At 57.4% G+C, this 25172-nt stretch overlaps 1 protein-coding gene across 4 annotated transcripts; it reads left to right on the top strand.

Moving 5' to 3' along the window:
* The first annotated feature begins 58 nt into the window (after nt 1-58).
* On the top strand, nt 59-25172 carry MYO1C (myosin IC). 4 transcript variants are annotated; one of them, XM_023556251.2, is made up of 32 exons: nt 59-2225; nt 9441-9596; nt 9716-9831; nt 10438-10636; nt 10717-10797; nt 11985-12164; nt 12249-12347; nt 12532-12645; nt 12734-12805; nt 13575-13694; nt 13809-13891; nt 14116-14221; nt 14324-14404; nt 14650-14741; nt 16163-16257; nt 16338-16384; nt 16515-16595; nt 18802-18907; nt 19008-19125; nt 19720-19833; nt 19916-19992; nt 20288-20356; nt 20453-20537; nt 20635-20794; nt 21074-21157; nt 21844-21937; nt 22031-22086; nt 22223-22358; nt 22435-22505; nt 22599-22696; nt 22809-22908; nt 23312-25172. In XM_023556251.2, exons 1-32 carry the CDS (start codon nt 2151-2153, stop codon nt 23336-23338), a joined length of 3192 nt encoding a protein of 1063 aa, XP_023412019.1. In that variant the 5' UTR covers nt 59-2150; the 3' UTR covers nt 23339-25172. The 4 variants fall into 4 exon arrangements, with proteins under 4 accessions (XP_023412019.1, XP_023412020.2, XP_064127582.1 ...); XM_023556252.2 differs by lacking the exon at nt 59-2225 and adding an exon at nt 2757-2778; XM_064271512.1 differs by lacking the exon at nt 59-2225 and adding an exon at nt 2993-3061.

Here is a 25172-nt window from a genome sequence, read left to right as displayed (position 1 = left end):
CTGCTAGACTCCAAGGACAAGAGCCCCGCAGGTGCAAACTAGAATATGTGGCCCAGATGGAAATGGGGCGAGGCTCTGGGTGGTGGTCCCCTGGGTCCCAGGCCCAGTTAGGACATACCACTTACACTGTTGGATGCTTAGTTTGCTCTGCTGTGAAGTAGGTTGGGCTTCTTGGAACTGAGAAGGCTCAGGGAAAAAGGTGCCTGCTGTGCTGTCTGTGGTTCATCACTCCTCACCCTCCACTCCTCACCCCCTAGTCTTGAGCCTTATTTCTGGGTTAAGCTCTCCAAATGTCACTGTCTTTTTCTCTTTGCCCACTTTCCCCCACCCCAGTTCCTTTCTTGCTGAGTTCTCCCCATGGTAACCTCTATACCTGCCCCCAACATACTCACACCTGAGGTAGCCCAGAGCCATGTCTACCTTGCTCCTCACATGCACAACCATCATGGTCACTGCCACATAGCACCCTTCATTTGGCAAATGGGGAAACCAAGGCTCAGAGAAGAGGTATGTGCCTCCAAAGTCACACAGTTGGCTGTGGTTATCATAGTGGTAGCAGAAATGGAAATGGAGCCTGGACCCTGGTTCCATTGCTTCTCACGTAGGGCTCTTAGTTGTCTATAAAATACAGATAATGTACCTACTCATGATTATGAGAAAATAATTGAAAAAATAAAAAAGTAGTAGACCCGCAATATTCTCATATACCTACCTCCCCTTTGTAAGCCCTGTTCTGATGACTGTAGCCCTGGGGCTAGGTCTTGGCCCCATGACTCCAGGGGTCCTCCCCCCATTTCTTCTCCTGCATCTGGAGTATGCCTACCTCTCCTGCCCTCAAATCTTCACACACCCCTACCCCTGCCAAGTTGCAGAGCTCCTCTTTGCCCTGGGAGGGGTGAGTCCAGCAGTGACTGAGAGAAGGGAAGGGAGAGTGCTCTCCCGCCTTTTGGCCCCAGTCAGGATATGGCAGCTCTGGGCCCAGCCCTGACCGCTGGGTGGAAACAGGAAATAAGTGAGACTTGGTGTGCACTGGTCTCTGTGCTTGGCTCCATGGCTGATAAGGGCCATTGTGTGGCCTTCGGGATGAGACTGCCCTGGATAGATTTGCTTCCCGGAGGAAGGAAGAAAGCTTTGCTGGCCTTTCCTGGGCGGGGGAAGCTGTGGGGAGGGAAGGAAAGGGTGCCTGGGGAAAGGTGCTTGTCCGTGGGGCTGCTGAGGCCCACACAGGTCCACTGGACCCCAGCCCCTCCCATACCAGTCTCTCCCTCTGGAAAAGTCGGTTTCCCCCTCCACTTCCCCCTTCTCACTTCCTATAAGGAATGGCTGGAGACCAGAGGGCTCAGTCCCAGGCCAGGAAAGTGTCAGCTGTGATTTAGCAACAATAAAGATAGAAAAACAGGAACATTAGAGGTGGGGGGCAGCTAGGGTGCTACTGAAAAGTAAGGAGCAAACAGGGCTAGAGGTGGCCTACATGCAGGGAACCCAGGAATCAATCTCCGAAGTTGGAGACGGGGGATAGAACAAGGGACCTCATAGCGCCCTCCTGTCTCCCTGCCAAGCCCCTCTGCCCAGTATGGTCAGCCCTCTACAGCCCTGGCCTTTCACGCTCAAGGGCTTACCTGCTTCTGTGGGAGGCAGGCAAGTTGGGGGGACAAGCAGGAGGGGCAGTGCCTGTTAGTGGGCCCTCTTGGTTAAGGGAGGATGTGCCTCTGGTTTGGGGAGTGGTCACAGTGGTGTCCAGCTGACACCAGAGAGTGGGCAGCGAGAGAGACCCTGACCATGGAACTGCTGAGGAAAAACGCCTCCTACACTCTGACCTGGAGCCCAGGGTCCCCCACCACGGGTGGCTGCATCAGCTCCTCTAGTTACCTGGGACAACAGGCATTTCCTCCATCCCTCGGCCCCTCCTCTTCCTGCCACAAGCCTCTGGGCCAAGTGGCCTCCCAATCAGACCTGGGCCACTCCAGCTGTGTCCTGAGGAGCTGGACCAGCTACATCCCCTGGGGCTGGAGTTGAAGCTGAACCAAGTAGCCATCCAGGCGTGAGACCATAGATTCCTGGCTCCAGGAGCAGTTAGACCCAGTAAGCGGGAAGGCAGGCCTGTGCTCAGAGGCTCCAGGGCTCAAAAAGCTGGCTCTACGCAGAGGAGGATGGCGCTGCAAGTGGAGCTGATACCCACCGGGGAGATCATCCGAGTGGTTCATCCCCACAGGCCCTGCAAGCTCGTAAGCTGGGTGCTTTCAGCGGGAGGACGGATGGGGGCGCTTCCCAGGGCCCTGGGCCCCCCACTCAAGCAAACCCCTCTGGAAAGATGTAAAGGGTAGGGAAGGATTCTGCTCCTTGGTAGGGCTGGAACCAACTGGAAAGAAGGGGTGGGTGGAAGAAAAGGGCAAGGATTTAAGGGCCACAAAGAGCAGGGGTTTTCAAAGCCAAGAGCTGTGTTTCAATCCTTTCTCCTCCAACTCCCTGAACCTCAGTGGGCTGGACTATGAAATGGGCATAGCAGAACACAGGTGACAGGGATGCTTACGGTGGAAAGACTAGTGCGAGTAAAGCTCCAGGCGCATAGTACAGACTGAGTTAATGCCTCTCCTTTCCCTTCTGGTGCCTCAGAACTGGGGCCTGCCCGGCTCAGAGAAGTGGTGTGGGCGTGGGGGATGACAGGAGAGAGGTGGTTAGAAAGAGAGAACTGCCCTGGCCCCAGACGCAAGGAAAGGTCTGGTTAGCTCTGGGGATGCAGAGGGGCTCGAGATGAGTGGGTCCTGTGGTCGAAACAGGGTACGTGTGAGTGTGTGTGTGACTGTGACGCGCCTCGCCCCGGATGCTGGTTGTGGGGTGTGCGGCACAAGTCCCCTGAGGACGCGGGCTGGGGCCAGGCCGGCCGGGGCGGTGGAGGGTGCGCGCGCGCGCGCCCGGGCCTGAGCCCTGCCCGGGATGACGACAGGCGGCGGCCCGGCCCCCGGCGGGCCCTGGGCGGGGAGAGCGTGCCGGGGCCGCCGACTCCCGAGCCAGCCACGCCGCCCAGCCCGGCCCCCGCCCGCGCGTCCGAAGAGCCGAGCCGGTGGGTACGCGGGACGCAGGCACTGGGCGGGCAGCGGCCGCATGGCCCCGGGAGGCCCCAGCTGACGGGCGGGATGGGAGAAAGGGCAGGCGGCCGGGGGCCGGGCGGGCGCTGCTGTGCGGGGGTCGCCGGCCGGGTGATCACTGGGGACCGAGGGTCGGCTCGGCCCCATCCGCGCGGGGCCCAGGAGCCCGTGGCACCGAAACTCAGCTGGATGGGGACTTAGTTTACTTGTCGGTAACGTAGGGGCGGGGAAAAGAGGACTGGGGCGCGGGACCCAGGCACCCTGCGCGCCCTCCGGGCTCCACACCACCCCCCCCCTCCGCTGCCCAGCTCGGCCTTTGGGTTCCGGAGAAGCTGCCCGAGCCCCGCCCCTTCCCGTTCTCCGCCCCCTGGGCCCAGCGGCTCGGGTGCCCACCGCGCGCCTCGGCTGGCCTGAATGCGGAGGGCGGGGGGCTCGGAAATGAATGAGAGAATGAATGGCTGGCCCTCAGCCTTGCTCAACTCCCAGCGCACTCCGGCCTCCTGCTCACACGCCCGGGCTCTGTGATTCATTCATTCATCCCGGCGTCCCCGAGGCGGTTATTGGCCTCGTTGTGGGCCTGTTGGGATGTACGCCCCGGGCCGGAGTAGTCTCCAGGGAGAGCCTGACAAGGAAACAGTCGATTAGAGTGGGATACGATAAGGAGGGGGCTGTGCGTGACGGGAGTCAGAAAGGGGTTCTGAAGGAGATGATACCTGACCTCAGTCTCTAAGGATGACTAAGAGTCAGTCAGATGGGGAGGGGGGAAGGAGGTGCTGGGCCAAGGAAGCTGCAGGTGCAGAGGCAGGGGAGCTTAGAGAGCCACGTGTGGCTGGTGGCAGGGCGCAAGCAGGCCTCCTGGGTGTGTATAGTGTGATGGAAGAGCTGGGGAGGGAAGGGACTGGTGAGGGCCACCCAATGGGTCACACGGGATCAGTCACATGGGAAAGCAGGGGCCTGACAAGGAGAAGTGAGCTGGAAGCCCTCAGCTGGGTCTTAACACAGAGAGAGCGCCCCATAAGCCTCCAATCTATTAACATTAGGTGTTAATCCACCAATTTTGCATTTTTAAATATCACAGGCTGTTGTGGGAAAATGGATTGGAAGGAGAAAGGCAGAAAGGAGGCTGGGAGGCCAGTTAGGAGGATGCTGCTGTGGCCCAGGAGAGGAGCAGTGATGGAGGAGAAAGGGTGAGGATGTGGCAGGTGGTGAGTGCTTGGTGTGAGAAGCAGAGGGAGGAGGCCAGACCTTTTGATGCTGGGCCCATAGGATGCAGCTGTAAGTACCTCCCTCCTCTCTGATACTCTGACATAAAGAACATAGAGGTGCCCTGTTTAATTTTGCTGGATCCCTCCCTCCCAAGTCAATGGTCTCTGGCAGACCAAAAGCCCACGGTTCTGGCTCTGGAGATAGAGTGTATAGCCCTCAATGGGGGCCCTGTGAGCAATCAAGGCAGAGCCCCCTAAGCTCCCACCTCCTCCTCCCCATTCCCCGTCGCAACACTCCTTGGTGGGACAGCCTGGGCCCAGACCTAAGATTTGTTTGATAAATATAAATTGAGCATCTACTCTGTGCCTGCACTGCGCTGCTGGTGGGTGAATCTGTGGTTGTCTTTCTTCTGCCCCAAGAGGCTGTGAGGCTGCCTCAATAGATGTCAGCTGTAACAGCAGCCTGAGGTTCCTTAGAATGCCCCCTCCTCCCGATGAGCGTGGAAGCCCTGGAGGCATAGTGGTTAAGTGCTATGGCTGCTAACTAAGAGGTAGGTAGTTTAAATCCACCCGGCGCTCCTTGAAAACTCTACGGGGCTATTCTATTCAATCTTATAGGGTGGCTATGAGTCGGAATCAACTCGACCGTACTGGGTTGGGTTCCAGATGAGTGTAGCCCTGGGCTGGGGAACCATTTGAGGCTGCCCACTGCCCTCCCCTGACCCACCCCCATCCCCGGAGGTCAGGCTTGGAGACATCTGCCCCACAGTAGGTAAAGGGCACAGGATGACCCAGGACAGCTGGGCCTGCCCCATGGTCGTGGTTCTGGGAAACACCTCCCAAGTGGGAGGACACCCAGCAACAGCCTTGGGAAATATGACCTAAGTCACTCAGGGGCCATGACCCCACCCCAGCCAGCTCCTGAGCCCAAGGCCATGTTGGGGCCCCCAAAGGCCATGACCCACTCCCTGGCTGCTACTCCCAAGACCTGCATGTCAATAGAGCCACACGGCACCCATAGGGGCCTGTTCTGGGCACTGCAGTCACGGGGTCAGGAGGGAGGTCAGTCTGGCAGGGTAGCCCTCTTCAGAGACTGGGAAATCAGGAGGAGACAACTGCACTTGCCTAGCCTCTCCCCCTCAGGGCAGCCCTGCAGGAGGCAGCAAGTGCTCGGTTTCTAGGTGTTCCAATCCCACTCTTACTAGCCCTGAGATCTTGAAAAAGTCACTTCACCTGTCCAGCCTCAGTTTCCCCATCTGTAAAATGGAGGTGACCTTGTGGCCTAGCTGGGGCACTGAAGAGAATAACGGGAGAAAGCACTCAGAACACAGGAACGCCTGGCGCTGCAGCCTCTACCGCGGTTTTTTCACACCCTCGCCTCCTCCCCCTCCAGCTGCCCACGCTTCCGACTAGTGGGGCGGGGCAGGGTGGGGCGGTGGGCACGGCCGGGGCTCGGGGCGGGGCCGGCCCTCAGGCCCGCGGGCTCAGGGAGACGCCCCCTCTTTCCGCCGCCCGGCGGCGGCTGCTGAGGCGCCAACGGGCATCCCGGGAATGCAGCGGCGCAGCTCCGGGTGGGTGGGTAGCCGGCCGGATCCCTCCGCGCGGATTCCCCTCATTCCAGTAGCTTGACGCGGCGGCGGGCGGGGCGGGCACTGCGGCCGCGAAGCACCGCCTAGCTCTCTAGCCGGGTTCCCCAGGATACTCGGCCCGCGGGAGCTGGGGCCCCCTCAGCTGCCGGGGGAGGAGAGGGTGCAGTACTCCTAGTGAGGGCTCTCAACCTTCCCCCACAGTTTCGAATGCACTCCTTACTGCAGGGTGGTTGGAGGTTGGGTCCCCTCGCCGCCCCCTCTCGCCTCAAGCCAGCCTCTGCGGGCCGTGTTTACCCACCCAACCATCCCATCTTCTTCCACCCATCTCCCAGCTGCGCGCGGAGGCACCCAGTCCCCTCGTCCTCTCCAGGGGCCCCATCTCCCAGCTGGCGCCCCCCTGCGGGCTCCCCCCCCCGCCCCCGCCGCGGCTCCGGCCAGGCTGTTCTCGAGTTAATGAGGCTTCCCCAGGAGGCCGCAGCCCGCACCTGCAGCAGCCTTACCCCTCCCCAGGGAGCCCGGGTTCGAGGGTGGGGCGCGGTGGGGCTTGGGGTCCCTTCACTACTATTTTCCATCTAATACGAGTTAGTGTCCGCCGTTCTGCGCCTCCCGTTCCTTATCTGTAAGGTGGCGACAGGTACCTACCTCCAGGGCCCTTTGAGACCTCTTTGTAACTGGCATACACGCCTGAGGGGCTTTCCCCCCTAGATAAGTGTGACACGGCTGGCCCAGGATCTGGCATTTAGTAGGTCTGCCCCAAGCATGTGTGGAATGAACGTCTGGCGGAGGGAAGGAAGGACAGGGAGGGAACTGCGCTTATGAGGGCCTGTGAGGTTCCTTGCACTTTACCTTAGACTTCTGAACAGCCCTTTTAAGGCAGGTATTAACGTCATTTTGGAGCCCTGATGGCGCAGTGGTTATGAGCCGCTGATAACCAGAAGATCGGCAGTTCGAATCCACCAGCTGCTCCTTGGAAACCCTATGGGACAGTTCTATTCTGTCTTATAGGGTCGCCATGAGTCAAAATCGACTCGACAGGAACGGTTTTGTTGTTGCTGTTGTTTTTAGGTGCAGTGGAGTCGGTTCCGACTCATAGCGACTCTATGTACCACAGAAAAAAACACTGCCTGGTCCTGCGCCATCCTTACAATCCTTGTTAGGCTTGAGCCCATTGTTGCAGCCACTGTGTCAGTCCTTCTCGTTGAGGGTCTTCTTTTCTGCTGACCCTGTACTTTACCAGGTTTAGCCTCATTTTAAGAATGAAGAAACAGGCTCAGAGAAATTAAATGACTTGCTGCTGGAAGTCATACTGGTAGTAAGAAAAAACTAAGCCCTTTCCAAGCTCTAGCAACCACCTCCCCACTAGCGGTGGGGTCTGAGCTAGTGTTCGTCCCTTGGGCCAAAGGGAACCTCTGCCTCCCAAGGGCCCAGCGAGGAGTGTGGCTGGTGGGAGCTGTCTTGGGGAGAGGGGCAGTGGCCTAGGACGCCTTGTGACCCCACCGCCTTTGGGGCGCGCTCCATGCTGACGCGGGAACCTAAAGAGAGTTTCTCCAGGCTTAAAGAGGCAGGGCCCGCCCCCCAGAAGTGTACTGAGTGGGGGACCAGGTCCCACACGGAGGCTCCGCCCGCCTGGACACGCCGGCCGTATTTGGGCATTTTGTTCTATTTTTAACTTTTCCCGGGACTCGAGGTCGGGGTAAGGGGGGGAGGGGAATCTTGCTTCCTCAGAGACCCACGGGCCTCAGTCCTCGTCCCGGGCCTGGCCTGGCTGCGTGGTGTAGACATATGCCCGGAAGTCAGTTCCGGGCCCGTATAGACGCGGCGGCCGGCCAGGTTCCGGGCCCCACCCTGGAACCAACGACGTCCCTCCTGGAAAACCTGACTCAGGCATAGCCCCCGCCTGGCCGGAGCCCCGCCCCCGCGCCCGCCCCGCCCGCCCTTAGCCGCCGGGGGTCCACCTTAGTGCCCACCCCACCCCCTCCCTTTGGAGAGGGACCCGGGAGTCCGAGTCCGGAGCGAGGCCGGGGAGCTCAGGGGAGTCCCGCGCTTCTGGGACCCGCGGAGGGGGCGGTGCGGGGGGCGGGCCGGGCCCTCCCTCGCTGACGCCGCTGCCGCCGCCGCCGCCGCCGCCGCCGAGTCCGGGCCCGAGAGCGCGGGCAGCCGAGCGGGGTGCCAGGCCGGCCGGGCAGGATGCGCTACCGGGCGTCGGTGAGCGGGGGTGGCGGGCAGGGCGGGGGTCGCAGGGTCCCTCCTTACCTCGCGGGGCCGCCTTGGCCCCCCCAGGAAGCGGGCGGGGCCCAGGAATTTCGGGTGGAAAAACGTCCCAGAAAGTTGCAGGGAGGAGGCCGAGGCAGGAGTGCCACGGGGTGCTGGGACCCGGACCGGGAAAACTGCTCCCGGGGACGGCTGGAAGCACCGAGACCCCTCACCCATAGGTCAGGTGGGCGGGGACTGTGGCCAGATTTGGCAACAGCTTTGGGGCGAGCCTGGACGGGGAAGAGATGAGGGACAGGCTTGGGAGCCACAGGCTCCCCGGGCCTCAGATCCGGCCATATGGGGTAAAAGACCTGGGGGCCTTTGGGACCTACACCACCTACAACCACCTTGTTCCTCTCTAGCCCTTGACATTCTTGGTCCTGTCCTCAGTTTCCTAGAGCCCCCAGGCCCTGAAGAGGAATCTGAACTCTTGGGGTATGGGATGAGGGCCTTGCTGAGCCTGTATTTCCCCCACACCTGCCAGGCGCAGAGGCAGCTGGACTTTCTGTGGTGAAATCCCCATCCCCTTGAGGCCTCTGCGGACTTTCAGTGGAGGAGCATGTCTGGGGAGTCCAGCAGCTAGAGGGGAAGGAGTGGCCTCAGTGATGGGAAAGGAGGACCACCTCCTTCTCAAAAGTGTTGAGCCAAGCTGGGGTGGCCCCTTGGGAATACCTGTCCTGTGACCTGAGGGTAGCCTCTTGCTTTTCCCTAGACACTCTCCCCATGGAGACTTTGATGGGGGTTGGGGCAGGAGAGATAGCCCCACCCTGCCTGCAAAAATACTCTGAGCCATTTGTCCTCCAAAGCACCTGTCATACTGGTGCAGAGCTAAGGGACCTGAGGTCACCTGGTCTAACTCCCTCCTCCTCCTTGAGGAGGAAGCCACCCAGAGAGGAGGGGATTTGGCCAAGGTCACAGAGCATTCTTCTCAGGATTCATTGGAGTTCCTTTTCTTAACCCTTCTTTCTGCACACAAAACCAGCACCTTCCTGTGTTCAGTGGCCTTGCTACAATGTCCTCTGTGTTCTGTGTGCTCTGCGTGTCCGTCTCCAGGTCTCACGTGCCCGACACGGCCTCAGTTTTGAGTGCCCTGTGTTCAGTGTTTCCTCTCTGGCATCCTACGACCCAGGCCCTGTGTAGCCGGCATGTTCCATGTCCTGGGTGTTCTATGTGCCCTACGTTCAGGCCCCCTGTGTCCATATGCCCCTGGTTTTCCCTCTCAGCCCCGAAGGCCATGGTGGAGGGGGGGAAGTGGCCTTGCCTTATCCTGCTGGCTCTGACTGCCTCCTGTGGCTCATTCCCTGCAGGCCCTGGGCAGTGACGGAGTGCGGGTGACCATGGAGAGTGCACTTACCGCCCGTGACCGGGTGGGGGTACAGGATTTTGTGCTGCTGGAGAACTTCACCAGCGAGGCGGCCTTCATCGAGAACCTGCGGCGGCGATTCCGGGAGAACCTCATTTATGTGAGGCCCAAGTGGAGAGCTGGCTGGGGTGCTGGCAGGCACAGATGCAGGGATGAGGGATAAGGGAGGCACCAGGACCTCTAGGAGGAATGCATGACCCTCTTCTCCCAATCCCCTAGACCTACATTGGCCCCGTCCTGGTCTCTGTCAACCCCTACCGGGACCTCCAGATCTACAGCCGGCAGCACATGGAACGTTACCGTGGTGTCAGCTTCTATGAAGTGCCCCCCCATCTGTGAGTGACCCCAACACTCCCACAGTGATGCCCCCATCTTTATCTGAGAGTGAACCCCACCTCAACCCTCATTCTAAAACGATCCCTGATCTCCCACTGTGGATGAATCGCTATTCATATCTGTCAGAAATTCCATAACTACTCCTTCTAGAATGACCCCTAAGCCCTACCTGAGATAAATCTCTCAGCTCCATCTGGGAGGAACCTCACCAGCCCCCACCCCAACTCATATCCGTGACTTATGTCCCCACTCTACTTGAGTGTGATCCCCTAACCTTAGTGACCCTCAGACTACCTCCTATGAGGGGCCCCCAGTCCTACTTATAAGTGACCCCAGCTTCCACCTGAGTGACCTCCAACAGCCTCAGTCATGAGCAATCCCCTCAATTCTCCCTCTGAAAGTAACCCCTCATCTTCAACTGAAGAATCTCCTTGATGACACCCACAAGAGACCCCCTAGGCCCCATTCTCAAGGGTCTACCCCGACTCCCACTCACAAATGGTCTCCAACCAGATATGGGAGTGGCCCCCCAATCTCACCTGAGGATCCCATCCACCACCTGCAACCACTTGACCCCCTACCTCCTGACGAGCTTCTGCCCCCAGGTTCGCAGTGGCTGACACTGTGTACCGGGCACTGCGCACAGAGCGCCGGGATCAGGCGGTGATGATCTCTGGGGAAAGTGGAGCAGGCAAGACGGAGGCCACCAAGAAGCTGTTGCAGTTCTATGCAGAGACCTGCCCGGCCCCCGAGCGGGGGGGTGCTGTGCGGGACCGGCTGTTGCAGAGCAACCCTGTGCTGGAGGTGACGGAACAGCAGCATCTGAGGGGGGTTGAGGGGGAGGGGTAATGCCAGGTGCTCCTCATACATCTGCCCCCTTCTAGGCCTTCGGAAACGCCAAGACCCTACGGAACGATAACTCCAGCCGGTTTGGGAAATACATGGACGTGCAGTTCGACTTCAAGGTACCTGTGGGTGTGTTGGGGGAGGGGAAGGGGGAGAGGGATTCCCATTCACCAAGTGCCCCCAGGCCAGGTCCTTGGCATCAGCAAATATTTATTAAGCGCCTACTGTGTGATAGGCACTGTTTCAGGTGCTGGTGGTGCAGCAGTGATGCAAAACAGACAAAATCTCTGCCCCAGGGGAGATACGCAATAAATGGAAGAATAACAAATTAGGTGACATAGGTCACAGCAAAAAGGAAAATGAGGTAAAGGGATAGAAGGGCATCTAAAACGAGAGGTGAGGCAGTTGTAATTTTAAATAAGGTAGATAGGATAAGTGAGCAAACTATGCAGATAACTGGGGGGAGAGACTCTAGGCAGGGGGAATCACTAGTGCAAAGGCCCTGAGGTAGGAGTGTGTTCAGTGCGTTCGAGGGACAGCAATGAGGCCAGAGTGGCTGGAGAAGAGAGCAAAGGATGGAGGAATAGGAAGGAGCTTAGAGGTACGATAGGGAAGCCAGATGGTACAAGCCCTAATGGGTCTTTGTAAGAACTTTGATTTGCACGCCGAGTGGAAGGGGGGCCATTGGAGGGATTTGAACAGGGAATTTCCTTTTAAAAGGCTCACTTTTGCTCCTGTGTTGAGAATAGACTGTTGCGGGTCAGGATGGAAACAGGGAACCAGTTAGGTGACAGAAGACTGTAGCTCAGACTAGCTACAATGGAGGTGATGAGCAGTGGTTGGATTTTGCATATATTTTGGAGGTAGGTTAAGCCAGCAGGATTTGCTCTCTGATTAGACATGGGGTGTGAGAGAGAAAGAAGCTTCTTGGATGCCCGCAAACTTCTTGGCCTGAACAACTATATGGATGGAATTGCCACTGACCGGGAGGGGACGATAAGAGGAGCTAGCTTGAGGAAGAGGGGATTAGGAGATGAGCTGTAGGCCTGTTGAGTTTGAGATCCCTGTCCTGCATCCATATCTCCAAGACATCCCCTTGAGGTGGGGTTCCATCTTTCCATTTCTTAGATGCAGAAACTAAAATCAGAGAGGCTGACTTGACTGAACCCACATAACTAGTGGCAGAGCTTAAATTAGAATCCAGGTCTGGCTGATTTCAAAGCCCAGGAGTACGTGGGAGAGAGGAGAAAATGGGTCCTATTCCCCAGTTTCCCTGACCAGTCCCTGTGCCCTCCCGGGCCCACAGGGTGCCCCCGTGGGTGGCCACATCCTCAGTTACCTCCTGGAGAAGTCCCGAGTGGTACACCAGAATCACGGGGAGAGGAACTTCCACATCTTCTACCAGCTGTTGGAGGGGGGCGAAGAGGAGACGCTACGCAGGCTGGGCTTGGAGCGGAACCCCCAGAGCTACCTGTACCTGGTGAAGGTGAGTGGCTGGCAGGCAGGGCAGGTACCACCGAGAGGGCACAGTGCCAGCCAGGCTGGTAATCCAGCTGTGCCCTTCCTCCAGGGCCAATGTGCCAAAGTCTCCTCCATCAATGACAAGAGTGACTGGAAGGTGGTCAGGAAGGCTCTGACAGTCATCGACTTCACTGAGGATGAAGTGGAGGTGAGCCCTCTGCCCATGACCCCCCTTTCCTTTTGTCACACCCCGAAAGTCACCTCTATCTTCAGAACCCACATCCATTTATAGCTCTCTTCTCTCATACACTAGTCCCTGCTCCATCTGGCCATCCACTAGTTGCCCTGTGCCCCTCCTGGAACTCCCACCTGTCCCCTGCCCCCTCCCTCAGGACCTGCTGAGCATCGTGGCCAGTGTCCTGCATTTGGGCAACATCCACTTTGCTGCCAATGAGGAGAGCAATGCCCAGGTCACCAGTGAGAACCAGCTCAAGTATCTGACCAGGGTGAGTGGAGCAGGCACTGGGTGAGGAGAAGGGCAAGGGAGCAAGGGGCGGTGCACCCTCACCATGCCCACCCTCCCACCCTTGGCAGCTCCTTGGTGTGGAAGGCTTGATGTTGCGGGAAGCCCTGACACACAGGAAGATCATTGCCAAGGGAGAAGAGGTAAGGCCGAGCCTTTGCTCAGGAGATGTGTTGGGGGTAGATGTGTGGGGGTTCAAGGCAGCCCTCAACTTCCACTACTCCCGCATCCCTGGGTCTGCTCAGCTGGTCCTCTTGGCCATGCTGGAGGGACCTAAGGCAGGTGCTGTCTATTGGCTCAAGGGCAGTGGTAGCTCAGTGGTAGAATTTTCACCTTCCATGCAGGAGACCCAGATTCCATTCCCGGCCGATGCACCTCAAGCACAGTTATCACCCATCTATCACTGGAGGCTTGTGTGTTGCCATAATGCTGAACAGGTTTCAGGGGACTAGAAAGAAAGGCCCGGTGATCTACTTCGAAAAATCAGCCAGTGAAAGCCCTGTGGATCACACTGGTCCTATCTCCGATAACTCACGGGGATGGTGCGAGACTGGGCAGTGTTTCATTTCCACTGTGCGTGGAGTCGCTGTGAGTCTGTGGCTGACTCCGTGGCAACTAACAACAGTCTGCCGGCTTAGGCACAATGAGCTGGCCAAGGTCACACAGGAAGAGGGTGACAGTCAGATTGCTACCAAGACTCCTACCTTCAGGAATAAGGCCTCTTATCCCTATGTCACCTTCTCTCTGGTGTGGCCACTGTGTTCTCCCCGATATGCCCCCAACTCCTAGGGTCCCTGGGAGTGGGGAGGGCAGGTGGTCATAGTTTCCTGGTCTTCTGCTTGATCCTGAAGGGGAAGTAGGATGGGCAGGGAGTCTGGGTGTTCACCTCCCCGTCCTGCCCTACACCAACAGCTCCTGAGCCCGCTGAACCTGGAACAGGCTGCGTATGCACGAGACGCTCTTGCCAAGGCCGTATACAGTCGCACTTTTACCTGGCTGGTCGGGAAAATCAACAGATCACTGGCCTCCAAGGTGAGGGCCCAACCAGGCTGCTTCCAAGGTAGCAGGGAGGGCAGTCCAGGGAGAATGGGGACTGGGAATCCGCAAATGTTAGACCCATACTCTCGGTTGAATGACTGGCCCTAGGACGCTGAGAGCCCCAGCTGGCGGAGCACCACAGTCCTTGGGCTTCTGGACATTTACGGCTTTGAGGTTTTTCAGCACAACAGGTCAGCGCCAGCCTCTCCCTCTGCCTGTCTCTCCTCCCATCTCCCCTACCCTGACCCCTTCCTCTGTCCCCCTGCCTCTCTCATTCCTGCCTGATGACTCCCCAGCCACCTCGGTTCTGCTCTGTGTTTCTTACCTTAGCTGCTCAGGGGTCTTGGCCCGTCTTTCTCCTGCTCCTGGCCCTGTGTCCCCTTGAGCTGCTGTGGGTCTTCTCTTTCCCTCCCAGCTTTGAACAATTCTGCATCAATTACTGCAACGAAAAGCTGCAGCAGCTCTTCATCGAGCTCACCCTCAAGTCCGAACAGGAGGAATATGAGGCCGAGGGCATTGCGGTGAGTGCGTGAGCCCCAGGAAGCGCAGGCACTCACTGGGGCCTCCCAGGGAGAGGACACCAGGACCCCATGACAATGCCTTCCTGCCCTTTGACCCCTCAGTGGGAGCCTGTCCAGTATTTCAACAATAAGATCATCTGTGACCTGGTAGAGGAGAAGTTCAAGGGCATCATCTCCATTTTGGTGAGTCCTCTGCTCCACCAGGACCTCATGGACACCGACCCTTCCCCTTTCTCTCCAGGCCTGTCCATGTGGTGAGAGCGCGGGGCTCAGCGGGGGGGCAGGGCAGGGCTGTGTGTGGATGGTGAGGTCTGGACACATTCTGAGGGAGCCTCCCTATGAGCTGTGTCTGTGCTCCCCACGCTGTGCCCCTAAACCTCTGCAGCCCCCCTCCCAGCACATCCCTCACCCTATCCCACACCCCTCAGGATGAAGAGTGTCTACGCCCTGGGGAGGCCACGGATCTGACCTTCCTGGAGAAGTTGGAGGACACCATCAAGCACCATCCGCACTTCCTCACGTGAGTGGGGCTGCTGGGCTGCTAGGGGCAAGGACTCCTTGGAGAATAACCTGTGGAAGACTGGGTCCCCCCAACCCTCTGGACACAGGCCCACTCACACACCATCCCTACCGCCCTGGTGGAAGTCAGAAGACCCTAGAGAGTCTGAAATGGCTACAGGATCATAAAACACCAGCCACAAAGAGATAACCAGGGGAGGTATTAAGTACGGACGGTCACACAAAGCCGCAGCTCACACCACGTCTGCGAAGAAAGAAGCCGGCAGCATGGCTTCCTCCGTATTCTTGAGAATGAAACTTGTTAAGATATTTTTTGCCTTCCTTATTTGGAAATCACTTTTTATTTAAGGAATTGCTTTTTATCGAAAGGATAAATAGCAGCAGAAGCGATCACCTCTGTCCCAGCTCTGACCTGTGATTTTGTGCGTATCTCCTCTAACCTACAGCACCCCTTTAAGGAGGTGCCCTTGGTGTTGGCTCCATTTCATTGAGGCTCAAAGAGGTGAAGTCACTTGGCCAAGGTTATCATCTATCTTGTAAGCTGCAGAGCTGGGACTCAGTCCCAGGGCTGTCTGATAGCAAAGCCCTGGATATTTTGTTTGCTTAAGAATATATTCAAAACATGTTTCTGACTATAAAAATAGCATTGCTTATTAGAGAAAAGCTGGAATGCATACAAGTCACTTGTAATCCTGCCCCCAGAGGCCATCACTGTTAACAATTTGAGGCATTTCCTTCCTGTCGTTTTCTATACATTTTTTTTTTTTTCATAGTGGAGAACTTATTGTGCATAAGTCTCAGGGTAATGTTATATCCTGAATGTTTTCCTGCATCATCAAACATAAAAATTTCCTCAAAACACTTCCTGCAGTGGCTGCAAGGTCCCTTAACCCACAATGGGCCACCACCCTCCCCCAGCTTTTGGGGCCCCTGGCCATCCTCCGGGTTTCTGCTGGGATAACTCGGCTGCCGCAAACGTCTTTGTGCCTGTATCTTTGATTAGTTGCTTGGAATAGTTCTTAAAAGCAGAAAATGGGCTAAAGGGTATCAACATGCTTAAGGCTAAAGTAATCTCTTGGGGAAAGATTCTATTTTTAAAATGTAGCAAGCAGCTTTCAGCCTTCTGAGCAGAGTCCGGCAACAGCAGGAGACAAGGGCAGTAGCCCCCACCCAGTGCACCTTGGCAGTCCAGAGGCCTGGGTCCCAGTCCTGGCACTGTGTGACCCTGAATGTGCCTCCCTGAGCCTCCGTGGTCTCCTGATGATGGCACCTGCCCCTTCTCACAGCACAGTCTGGCGTGGAGAGCCCCGGGGTGTGCCTGCTCCATACTGGATGACTAGTTTCTGCTCTTGAAGTCTCCTTAGCAGGCAGGTGCTGGGCTCAGGCCAGTAACCTGGAGCTTCCTCTCCCTGCCACCCATAGGCACAAGCTGGCCGACCAGCGGACCAGGAAATCTCTGGGCCGTGGCGAGTTCCGCCTTCTGCACTATGCTGGGGAGGTGACCTACAACGTGACTGGTGAGGATCCTGAGGCCGGGTCCCCACAGGGGGCAGGGCAGGAGGCTCTCCCTCACCTCATATCTGCACTCCTCTTCCAGGGTTTCTGGATAAGAACAACGACCTTCTCTTCCGGAACCTGAAGGAGGTTAGGGGGACTGGGGGAGGGGGAAGGGCTTCAGGTGCGGGGAGCCCAGACCCCTGTATGCACCTCTGCTCCAGAAATTTGTCCTTCCTGCCTCTGTGCTCCCCCCTGATGCCTGCCTCTGCCGTCACAGACCATGTGCAGCTCAGAGAATCCCATTATGAGCCAGTGCTTTGACCGGAGTGAGCTCAGCGACAAGAAGCGGCCAGAGACGGTGTGGAGCTGTGGGACCGGAGTGGGCTCGCGTGTGTTTGCATGCGTGTGTGTGTGTGTGTGTAAATGAGCATTTACGTGAGCTTGGAGTTCGGCAGTATGCTTATGAGCTTGTGTTTCTTGGTACCTGTGTGTAAAACTGTGTGGGCACTCACGTGTGTTCACTTGTCTCTGTGTAGTGCCCGTGCATGTACCCCGTCTGTGTGGGTACCTGTGTGTGTACACCTGTCTCTGTGTGGTACCCATATGTGTACCCGAGTCTCTGTGGTGTCCATGTGTGTATACCTGTCTCTGTGTGAACATCTGTGTCTACGCTTGTCTCTGTGTGCACTTGTATGCATGCACCCATTCAGCAGACATTGGCTTCAGGCATTGCTAGGCACCAGAGATACAAAAATGAACAGCTACTCTCACCAATGTGCACTGGGTGCTCTGTTAACTTAGGAAAGAGAGTGGCAAACTGTGCGTGAGGGAGTGGAAGAGGCAAGGGGGTCAGGGAAGTCTTCCTGGAGGAGGAGACATTTGAGATAATTTAGGGATAAGTAGACGCATGCAGGAGCCCTGGTGGCACAGTGGTTAAATGCTTGGCTGCTAAACAAAAGGTCAGGGGCTCTGTGGGAGAAAGATGTGGCAGTCTGCTTCTGTGAAGATTGTCAGCCTTGGAAACCTTATGGGGCAGTTCTACTCTGTCTTATAGAGTCGCTATGAGTTGGAGGCGACTCGATGGCAATGGGTTTGTTTTGGGTTTTTAGGTACATGTCAAATGAACCTACAGAAGGGCACTGGAGGCAGTGAGGGACCAATACAGGCACACAGACAGTCCCAAAAAAGCCAGGAGAGTGGTGTCATCGAGGAGAGGGCAGGAAAAGGCAGGTGTGGTCTGTGGTGCCAGGTGCTGGGAGAGCTTTGTGAACTGAGGACTGAGGCATGGCTGTTGGGTTGGCAAGAGAACAGCCAGGGCAGCTCCAGGGAGACAAGTTAGGCATGAGGTAGAAGCCAGCGTGCTTTGGGCCAGGACATGTTTGGGAGGGAGTCACGGAGACAGTGTGTTGCCCAGGGTCTGGCTCCCAGGGACCCTGCCCTCTATTGCTTTCCCCCCAGTCCCCGCCCGGAGCGCCCTTATCCTCCCAGCTTCACTGAGGACGCCTCAGGTCTGCTCCTGCCTGGGCCTCTCCAGCAAGCCACAGATTCACGTATCCGGTCATCTCCCCAGATGGCACCCCAGACTCCACTGGTCTGTCGTGGTCCTTGGCTGTCCAGCCCTCCAGTCCTGCTCTTTCTGTGTCTCCAGCTCAGGACAGGGGTCACCCTCTACCCAATCCCCCAGGCCAGCAACCTGGGCATCAACTTTGACGTCACCCCCCCATCCAGGCAACCATCGGATTTTCTATCACCTGAATACTTCTCAGTTCCTTCCCTTGGCCCCTTCCCCACAACCACTGGTGCAGTCCAGTCTCTGTCACTCCCTCACTCCGCATTCCTCATCGGCTCCCTATTTCCCTCAGTCTCCCTAATGTGATTCTCCAGTCCTGCCTTGATCCTGCCTCTGCCTGCCTCTCTAACCCCATCTGCATCCTTCACTGCTCGTAGCTCCCTGTGTACACTAAGTCTGTGCTCAGGCTGTCCCTCTGCTTGTCTCTTCTCTTCCTGCTGACTATCTCTTGCTCAGCTTTTAAATCTCAGCTGATGAGCCGTTTCCTCCAGAAGGACTTTCCTGATGCCCCCTACCACACAGACTGGATTAGTTGCCCTTGCTCAGTGCTCTCAGAATCCCTGGGTTTCTGGGTTGCGAGTCTTTGCTGAGGAGTCTGCTTTCCCCACAGGCCTGAGATGCCTAAAGGTCCTGCAGGGCAGTGTTCACAGATACTGGTTGAGTGTATAGGGGTAGGAGACATTGATCAGGAATGTAGCCATGAAGTTCTAGAAGAAGAAAGGGTGGTTGCCAAAGGGAAATTTGGGAAGGCCTGAGCAGGATTTTTTGGGGGGTAGAGTAAGGTTCCTAAGCCAAGATCTCTTGCTCAGCAGGAGGGATATGGGGTGAAATCTGGCCCTTCTTCTAGTGTGATGGAGGGGCGGTGGGAGGCCCCAAGCAGAGCAGTGGGGCAGTTGTGGGATTGGTGCTGCTCTGTCACAGGGAGGGGCCACTGCAGGGGTCAGCAGCCTCAGCACAGCTCCAGCCAACCTTCCATCCACCCTTGACTCACCAGGTTGCCACCCAGTTCAAGATGAGCCTCCTGCAGCTGGTGGAGATCCTGAAGTCCAAGGAGCCCGCCTACATCCGCTGCATCAAACCCAATGACGCCAAGCAGCCCAGTAGGTGCCCCTCCCCAGTCGCGGGGCCTGTGTGTGGGGTCTCCCCTGCAGGGAAATTGCCAGTGCCAGGCTGATGACCACCCCTCTGCCCTCCCCCCAGGCCGCTTTGATGAGGTCCTGATCCGGCACCAGGTGAAGTACCTGGGGCTGATGGAGAACCTGCGTGTGCGCAGAGCTGGCTTTGCCTATCGTCGCAAATATGAGGCATTCCTGCAGAGGTGGGGCAGGGCCTGGCTCTCAGCCAGGAAGGAGGGTCGGAGGGGGGTAGGCCAGCCCCGTTGGAGCCTCCTAGGGGCCCTAGGGGAGGACAGGGATGCTCAGCCCCATTCCAGAGGTGAGGTTACTGAGGCTCTGAGCTGTGGAACCCCTCCGTGCTCCATGGCTTATGTCAACCCTGCAGAAAGAGTACCAGGCCATGTCTCCCCTGCCCTTACGGAGCGCCTGGTTCAGGGTACCTGAGGTGTGCTCCAGGGTACCTGAGGTGTGCTCCCACATGCCTATCCCCAGAGGCAGGGGTAGCAAGCCTGCAAGGAGGACAATTTCCAAGGAGCCCAGAGAAGATGGTGAAGTTTTGTGGTTATCCTGAGTTAGAGGCCTGGGGAGTCTCCGGGTGTGAATTCCAGCTCTGACACATGGCGTTAGGCAGATACATGGCTTCAGCTTTCTCATACTGAAAATGGGACAGTAACAGAAAAACTTTGCAGGCTTTCTGTGGATTGTGAACAAGTCAGTGTGTGTACCCAGCAGGTGCTCGGGGAAAAATTGGTTTGGGGCGGAGGCTGGGGTGCATTCCTGCTTCTCCCCATCCCCAGGTATAAGTCACTGTGCCCAGAGACATGGCCCACATGGGCAGGGCGGCCCCAGGATGGCGTGACTGTGCTGATCAGACACCTCGGCTACAAGCCAGAGGAGTACAAGATGGGCCGGTGAGTGGTGCCCACGCCTGGTGGGTGGGAGTATGCGGGGGCAGGGGGGGCAACCAGGGTCTGACCTCTGCTGCCCTCCCAGGACCAAGATCTTCATCCGCTTCCCAAAGACCCTGTTTGCCACAGAAGATGCCCTGGAAGTCCGGCGGCAGAGCCTGGGTGAGAGAGGGGCCCACCCTTCCCGGCCCTTTGGAGTCCACTCTGGGGAGCAGGGAAGGGGGTCACTGCATTTGAGCTCCTCCAGGGAATTCAACTCCCCTCCTCTGAACCATCTTCCGCACCTGCCATCTGCCCTGCACCCTGGATGCACGCTCTGAGCATATCCCACGTGCACTGGCGCCCTCCTTCTCACTCTCATTTACTCTTCCTGTTTATCCTCTCCCTCACTAGCTCTGACAGTGCCCAGCAAGGTTCCCCTGAGCTCTGGCCAATTCTCTTTCTTTCTCAACCACAGCCACGAAGATCCAGGCCGCCTGGAAGGGCTTTCACTGGCGGCAGAAATTCCTCCGGGTGAAGCGATCAGGTTTGGGGGCCCAGGGGTCTTCTGGAGGGGCAGGTTCAGGGGTTAGGGTGGGCCACCGTGGTGAGGAGATAGAGGTCAGCCATTTGGTCTCTGCAGCCATCTGCATCCAGTCATGGTGGCGTGGAACGCTGGGTCGGAGGAAGGCAGCCAAGAGGAAGTGGGCAGCAGAGACAATCAGGCGGTGAGCGCCAGGGCACCATGAGAAGCTGCAGAGCAGGGTGTGGGGGGGGGGTCCTTTGCCAGGCTTCTTACCCCCACCCCTCGGGCCCCCACCCCAGGCTCATCCGTGGCTTCATTCTGCGCCATGCACCCCGTTGCCCCGAGAATGCCTTCTTCTTGGACCATGTGCGTACCTCTTTTTTGCTCAACCTGCGGCGGCAGCTGCCCCGGAACATCCTGGACACCTCCTGGCCCACGCCCCCACCTGCCCTGCATGAGGTCTGTAGGCCACCCCTGTTGAGTTAGGGACTATCAAAGCATTTGTTGGGGGGCCCTGATAGTTGCGTGGCCCCAGGAGCAACCAAGGAAGGCTTCCCAAAGGAGGGGGACTGGAGCTGGGCCTTGAAGAATGAATCCTTTTGAGAGAAATGACTCAGGAATAGGAGGATTGTCCAGGGGCATCGCTTAGGCAAAGGCCTGGTATTGGGAATATGCCTGATGTCTCAGAGGGAAGGGAGCCAGGCTGTCTAGGTGCCCTAACCTCACTCTTTCCCATAGGCCTCGGAGCTTCTACGGGAGTTGTGCATGAAGAACATGGTGTGGAAATACTGTCGGAGTATCAGCCCTGAGTGGAAGCAGCAGGTATGGAGAGTCAGGAGGCAGATGTGGACTAAGAAGTGGGTCAGGGGAGCAGTGGGCATCACACAAAGCACCCTGCCACAGCACACAGATCCCAGCTCCTCTTGGGCCTGATGTATGAAGTGGAGACTGGAGTGGATTTTGGGGTGGCAAATAGAGTTCATCTTGCAGGCCAGCTCTACTTGATTGGTCAAGGCTGCCCAGAGCCCTGTGTTGGAAAGGCCCCTGAGGCTGCACCTTTGCAGTGCCATGATCGATTGGTAATGCCTGCCGTGGTTACAGGAACAGACAGCGGCAGCTTAATGTGCCGGGTGTTAGATGATGTTAAAGGACCCACCCAGCTCAGAGAACCTGTAGTCATGAGTATTAGCAGTGAGCCAGCTACTTTCAAGACCCTAGGCCAGAGCTGGATCTCAAGGGTCCTAGGGCCTGATATGGTGGGGAATCATCCCTAAAGTTAGGCTGTTATAACCACTCTGGGGTCTTCTCAGCCTCGGTTGATGGGGGTAGGGGTAGTGAAGGGAAGGAACTAATGGGAGAGTTGGTGGTAGGGTTTAGCCTTCTGGTGCTGGGACCAGAAAGAGGATGAGGGAGGCTATCTCAGTTCCTGAGGCTGGGTCTACCGCTTTTTGATGGTCCCTGCTACCTCTCCCCTACGCCCCCCCACCGCCCTTGGCTTATCTCCTCAGCTGCAGCAAAAGGCCGTGGCCAGTGAGATCTTCAAGGGCAAGAAGGATAATTACCCGCAAAGTGTGCCCAGGCTCTTCATCAGCACACGGCTCGGTGAGCCCCTAGCATTCCAGTGCTTAGCCCCTCCTTATCTACCCAGGTCCCTCTCTCCTCCTTTCACCTCCATCTCCCCCATCTGGGTTGCAGGTACAGATGAGATCAGCCCCAAAGTACTGCAGGCCCTAGGCTCTGAGCCCATCCAGGTAAGACCTGCCTGCAGCCCTTAGTCCAGTACAGTTCTAGGGCCCAAAGGCTGGATGGGGGAGTCAGGGCATGGGCAGAGGGTGAGGAGGTTGTCCCTGGAACCCCCTCAGCCCCTTCCCTGCCCTCTCTTCCCAGTACGCAGTGCCCGTAGTGAAATATGACCGGAAGGGCTACAAGCCTCGCTCTCGGCAGCTGCTGCTGACGCCCAGTGCTGTGGTCATTGTGGAGGACGCCAAAGTCAAGCAGAGGATCAATTACGCCAACCTGACCGGTAAGTCAGAGTTCAAGGCTATGGAGGGAGGGCCCAGCTCTGATCCGTGAACCCTGATCTCTCCCTTCTCCCTCAGGGATCTCTGTCAGCAGCCTGAGCGACAACCTCTTTGTGCTTCATGTGCAGCGTGAGGACAATAAACAGAAGGTGCCCTTTTGTGGACTGGGAGGCAGGGCAGGGATGGGGTCCTTACTCCAGCTCTGGGTAGGCCTGACCCTCCCCCCAATTCGGGCACACCAGGGGGATGTGGTGCTGCAGAGTGACCATGTGATTGAGACACTGACCAAGACGGCCCTCAGTGCTGACTGTGTGAACAACATCAACATCAACCAGGGCAGGTAAGGTGGGTAGGGGCAGTGAATGGGCCGTGTGTGTACGTGGGGCTGGGGCAGGGGCTGCCCCAGGGGTTCTGTTCCTGTGAAAAGTCCTCACCCACTCCCTTCCCTCCAGCATCACATTTGCAGGGGGCCCCGGCAGGGATGGGGTTATCGACTTCACACCTGGCTCAGAGCTGCTCATCACCAAGGCCAAGAACGGGCACCTGGCTGTGGTGAGTGGGGCCGGGTAGGCCATGGCCTGCTTTCCCACCAGCAGCTTGAGGGCAGGGTGGAGCTTCAGGTGACCAAGCCTTCCTTGGCACCTCACTCATGGGTGTCAGTCCAGCAGGCTCCACACACTGACCCCTTCATCCCATTGCCCACCCACAAGGACTGGAGAGGGAGCATTTGACCTCCAGGGTACAGAAGTCTTAAAGATGGCAGTATGGGGAGGTGGGGAAGACTCAGAGTGAGGGGAGGGGGTGCTGGGTGGAAGGAGGGGCCCACTCTGGTTAGGCAGAGCATCCCAGGACTGAGGCCATGAGGCCTCCCATCCACCTAAGCTGTGAATATAGGCCTGAAGCACCTTCCGTCTGCTTCCTGCTCACTGCCCAGGCTTCTCCCTCTGCCTCCTAGGTGGCCCCACGGCTGAATTCTCGGTGATAAAGGTGGCCACTGGACCCCCTACCACCCCCCAATGCTTTGCTTATCCCCTCCTCTCCTTCCCAGTTACCAAAGACTCGAGCTTCCAGACAGGGACCCAGGGACACCTCAAAGCCCACCTGCAAACTCCTGCCTCCTGCTCGCCCCTTTCTCAGGGGAAGGCAGGGGGTCAGGGAGCTACCCTAAAAGTGGGCCAGGCCGGGCCACAGCAATAGGAAAGCCGGGGCCAGAGCGAGCCATGCCAGCCCCACTGCTGATGCCAAATATTCGAGAGAAGGGAACTTTCACTGAGGTTTTCTCTGAGATTTTTTGATGCTTTATAGGAAACTATTTTTTAAGAAAGCCATTTCCCCACCCCCAAGACACACTGGATGTGTTCTCCCTGACTCCAACAGGGCAGGGAACGCAGCTGAGAGATGGGGTGTGCTGGGCTCTGGTGCCCTCTTCCCTGCCCAGGCCACCCTCTCCTCCTCGTTCCCCTTGGCACCTTGTATGTCTGTTTGTCTGCCTGCCTGTCTTCCCACCTGCACCCTTTGCAGCCCACTCCAGCCTTCCCCTGGAGGCTGAGACCACCCTTGCCTGCCCCCTTCTTCCTGCCTTAAGAATGCCCTTTTACTGTTTTCATCCCAGCCTGGGGGTCCTGGAGTGGGGAAAGGTGTCTTAGATCATAGGATTTGAGAGACCCAGAGAGATCATCTTATCCAGCTCCTGGTGTTAACGGAGCAGGAGACCCAGGGCCAAAGAAGGGAAGGGACTTGCCCACGGCCATACAGTAGGTTGGGGCGAACCAGTACTGCAGCCTTGTCCGTAGCACACCTCACTGCCTCTCCCAGGGACAGGGAGCCCCATAAAACAGGGGTCATGTCTGAAGTGCGCATCTGGCTCCCTGACCAGCAATCCTTCTTGGGGGCCGCCAGGTAGAAGAGTACTTCTGCCTGAGTCCATGCCTTAGGATGACAAGACCCTGCCCAGACACTTCAGCCCCAATTTAAGGACAGAGGGCCTTGACAGCCCTGCACCCCCTCCCTGGCCTGGGATCTGGGGAAGGGGTTGGCCTTGGGAGGAGCTCAGGGCATCACCTCTTTCTGCTGCTTCTGCCCCAGAGGACCTGGGGGCTGCCCAGCTGCTTCTGTGCCCTCCTGGGGGTCTCAGCCCATTGCTGACACTTCTGCAATCCAGAGAAACACTAAATAAAGCAATATGTGTTTGCGAACGTTGGTGTCCTCATGGATATTAGGAAGGGGAGAGGGCCTCTAGAAGGCAACCAAACCAGTTGCCGTTGAGGCAGTTATGTCTCATGGCAACCCCATGTGTATCAGAGTAGAATTGTGCCCCATAAGATTTTCAATGGCTGATTTTGCAGAAGCAGATTGACAGGCCTTTCTTCCAAGGCCCTCTGGGTGAATTCAAGTCGCCAACCTTATGGTTAATAGCTGAAAACCTAACCATTTGTGCCACCTAGGGACTCCAGAAGACAACCAGGGACCTTGAATTGCAATTCTGCCTTGTCCCCAAAAGGAAGGAGGCCAGGCTCCCTCCCTAAGCAAGGAGAGCAAGAGTGACCAGTAGCTGTCCTTCGAACTTGCCCTTCCGTTGACTGTCTACTTAAGGGCTGCCCAGCCTGGCCCGGTGCTGTGGGCTACAGGGAGAGATGCATCACCCAGAGTCCCTGCCCATGTGGTCCTCAGCTGGGAAGGCAGAACTGGTGGATGGAAACAGCCCAGCTTGGGTAGTGTAGGCACCAAGGGGTGCCATGATAAGAGAATGACTCCTCATGAGTGTGAGGGATTGTAAACATTTCATAAAGAAGATGACATTTGAGGTGGGTCTAAAA

The sequence above is a fragment of the Loxodonta africana genome, chromosome 18, assembly GCF_030014295.1.
Source record: "Loxodonta africana isolate mLoxAfr1 chromosome 18, mLoxAfr1.hap2, whole genome shotgun sequence".
NCBI lineage: Eukaryota > Metazoa > Chordata > Mammalia > Proboscidea > Elephantidae > Loxodonta > Loxodonta africana.
This window is presented reverse-complemented; position numbering and strand designations above follow the sequence as displayed.

What these genes read in the sequence shown, in the direction of transcription:
- MYO1C (XM_023556251.2), top strand. Translation starts at nt 2,151, where the DNA reads ATGGCGCTGCAAGTGGAGCTGATACCCACCGGGGAGATCATCCGAGTG. An exon ending in GCAGCAGAGACAATCAGGCG is followed by an intron (nt 20,538 to 20,634) that starts GTGAGCGCCAGG and finishes CCCCCACCCCAG; the next exon opens with GCTCATCCGTGGCTTCATTC. An exon ending in CTTCATCAGCACACGGCTCG is followed by an intron (nt 21,938 to 22,030) that starts GTGAGCCCCTAG and finishes TCTGGGTTGCAG; the next exon opens with GTACAGATGAGATCAGCCCC.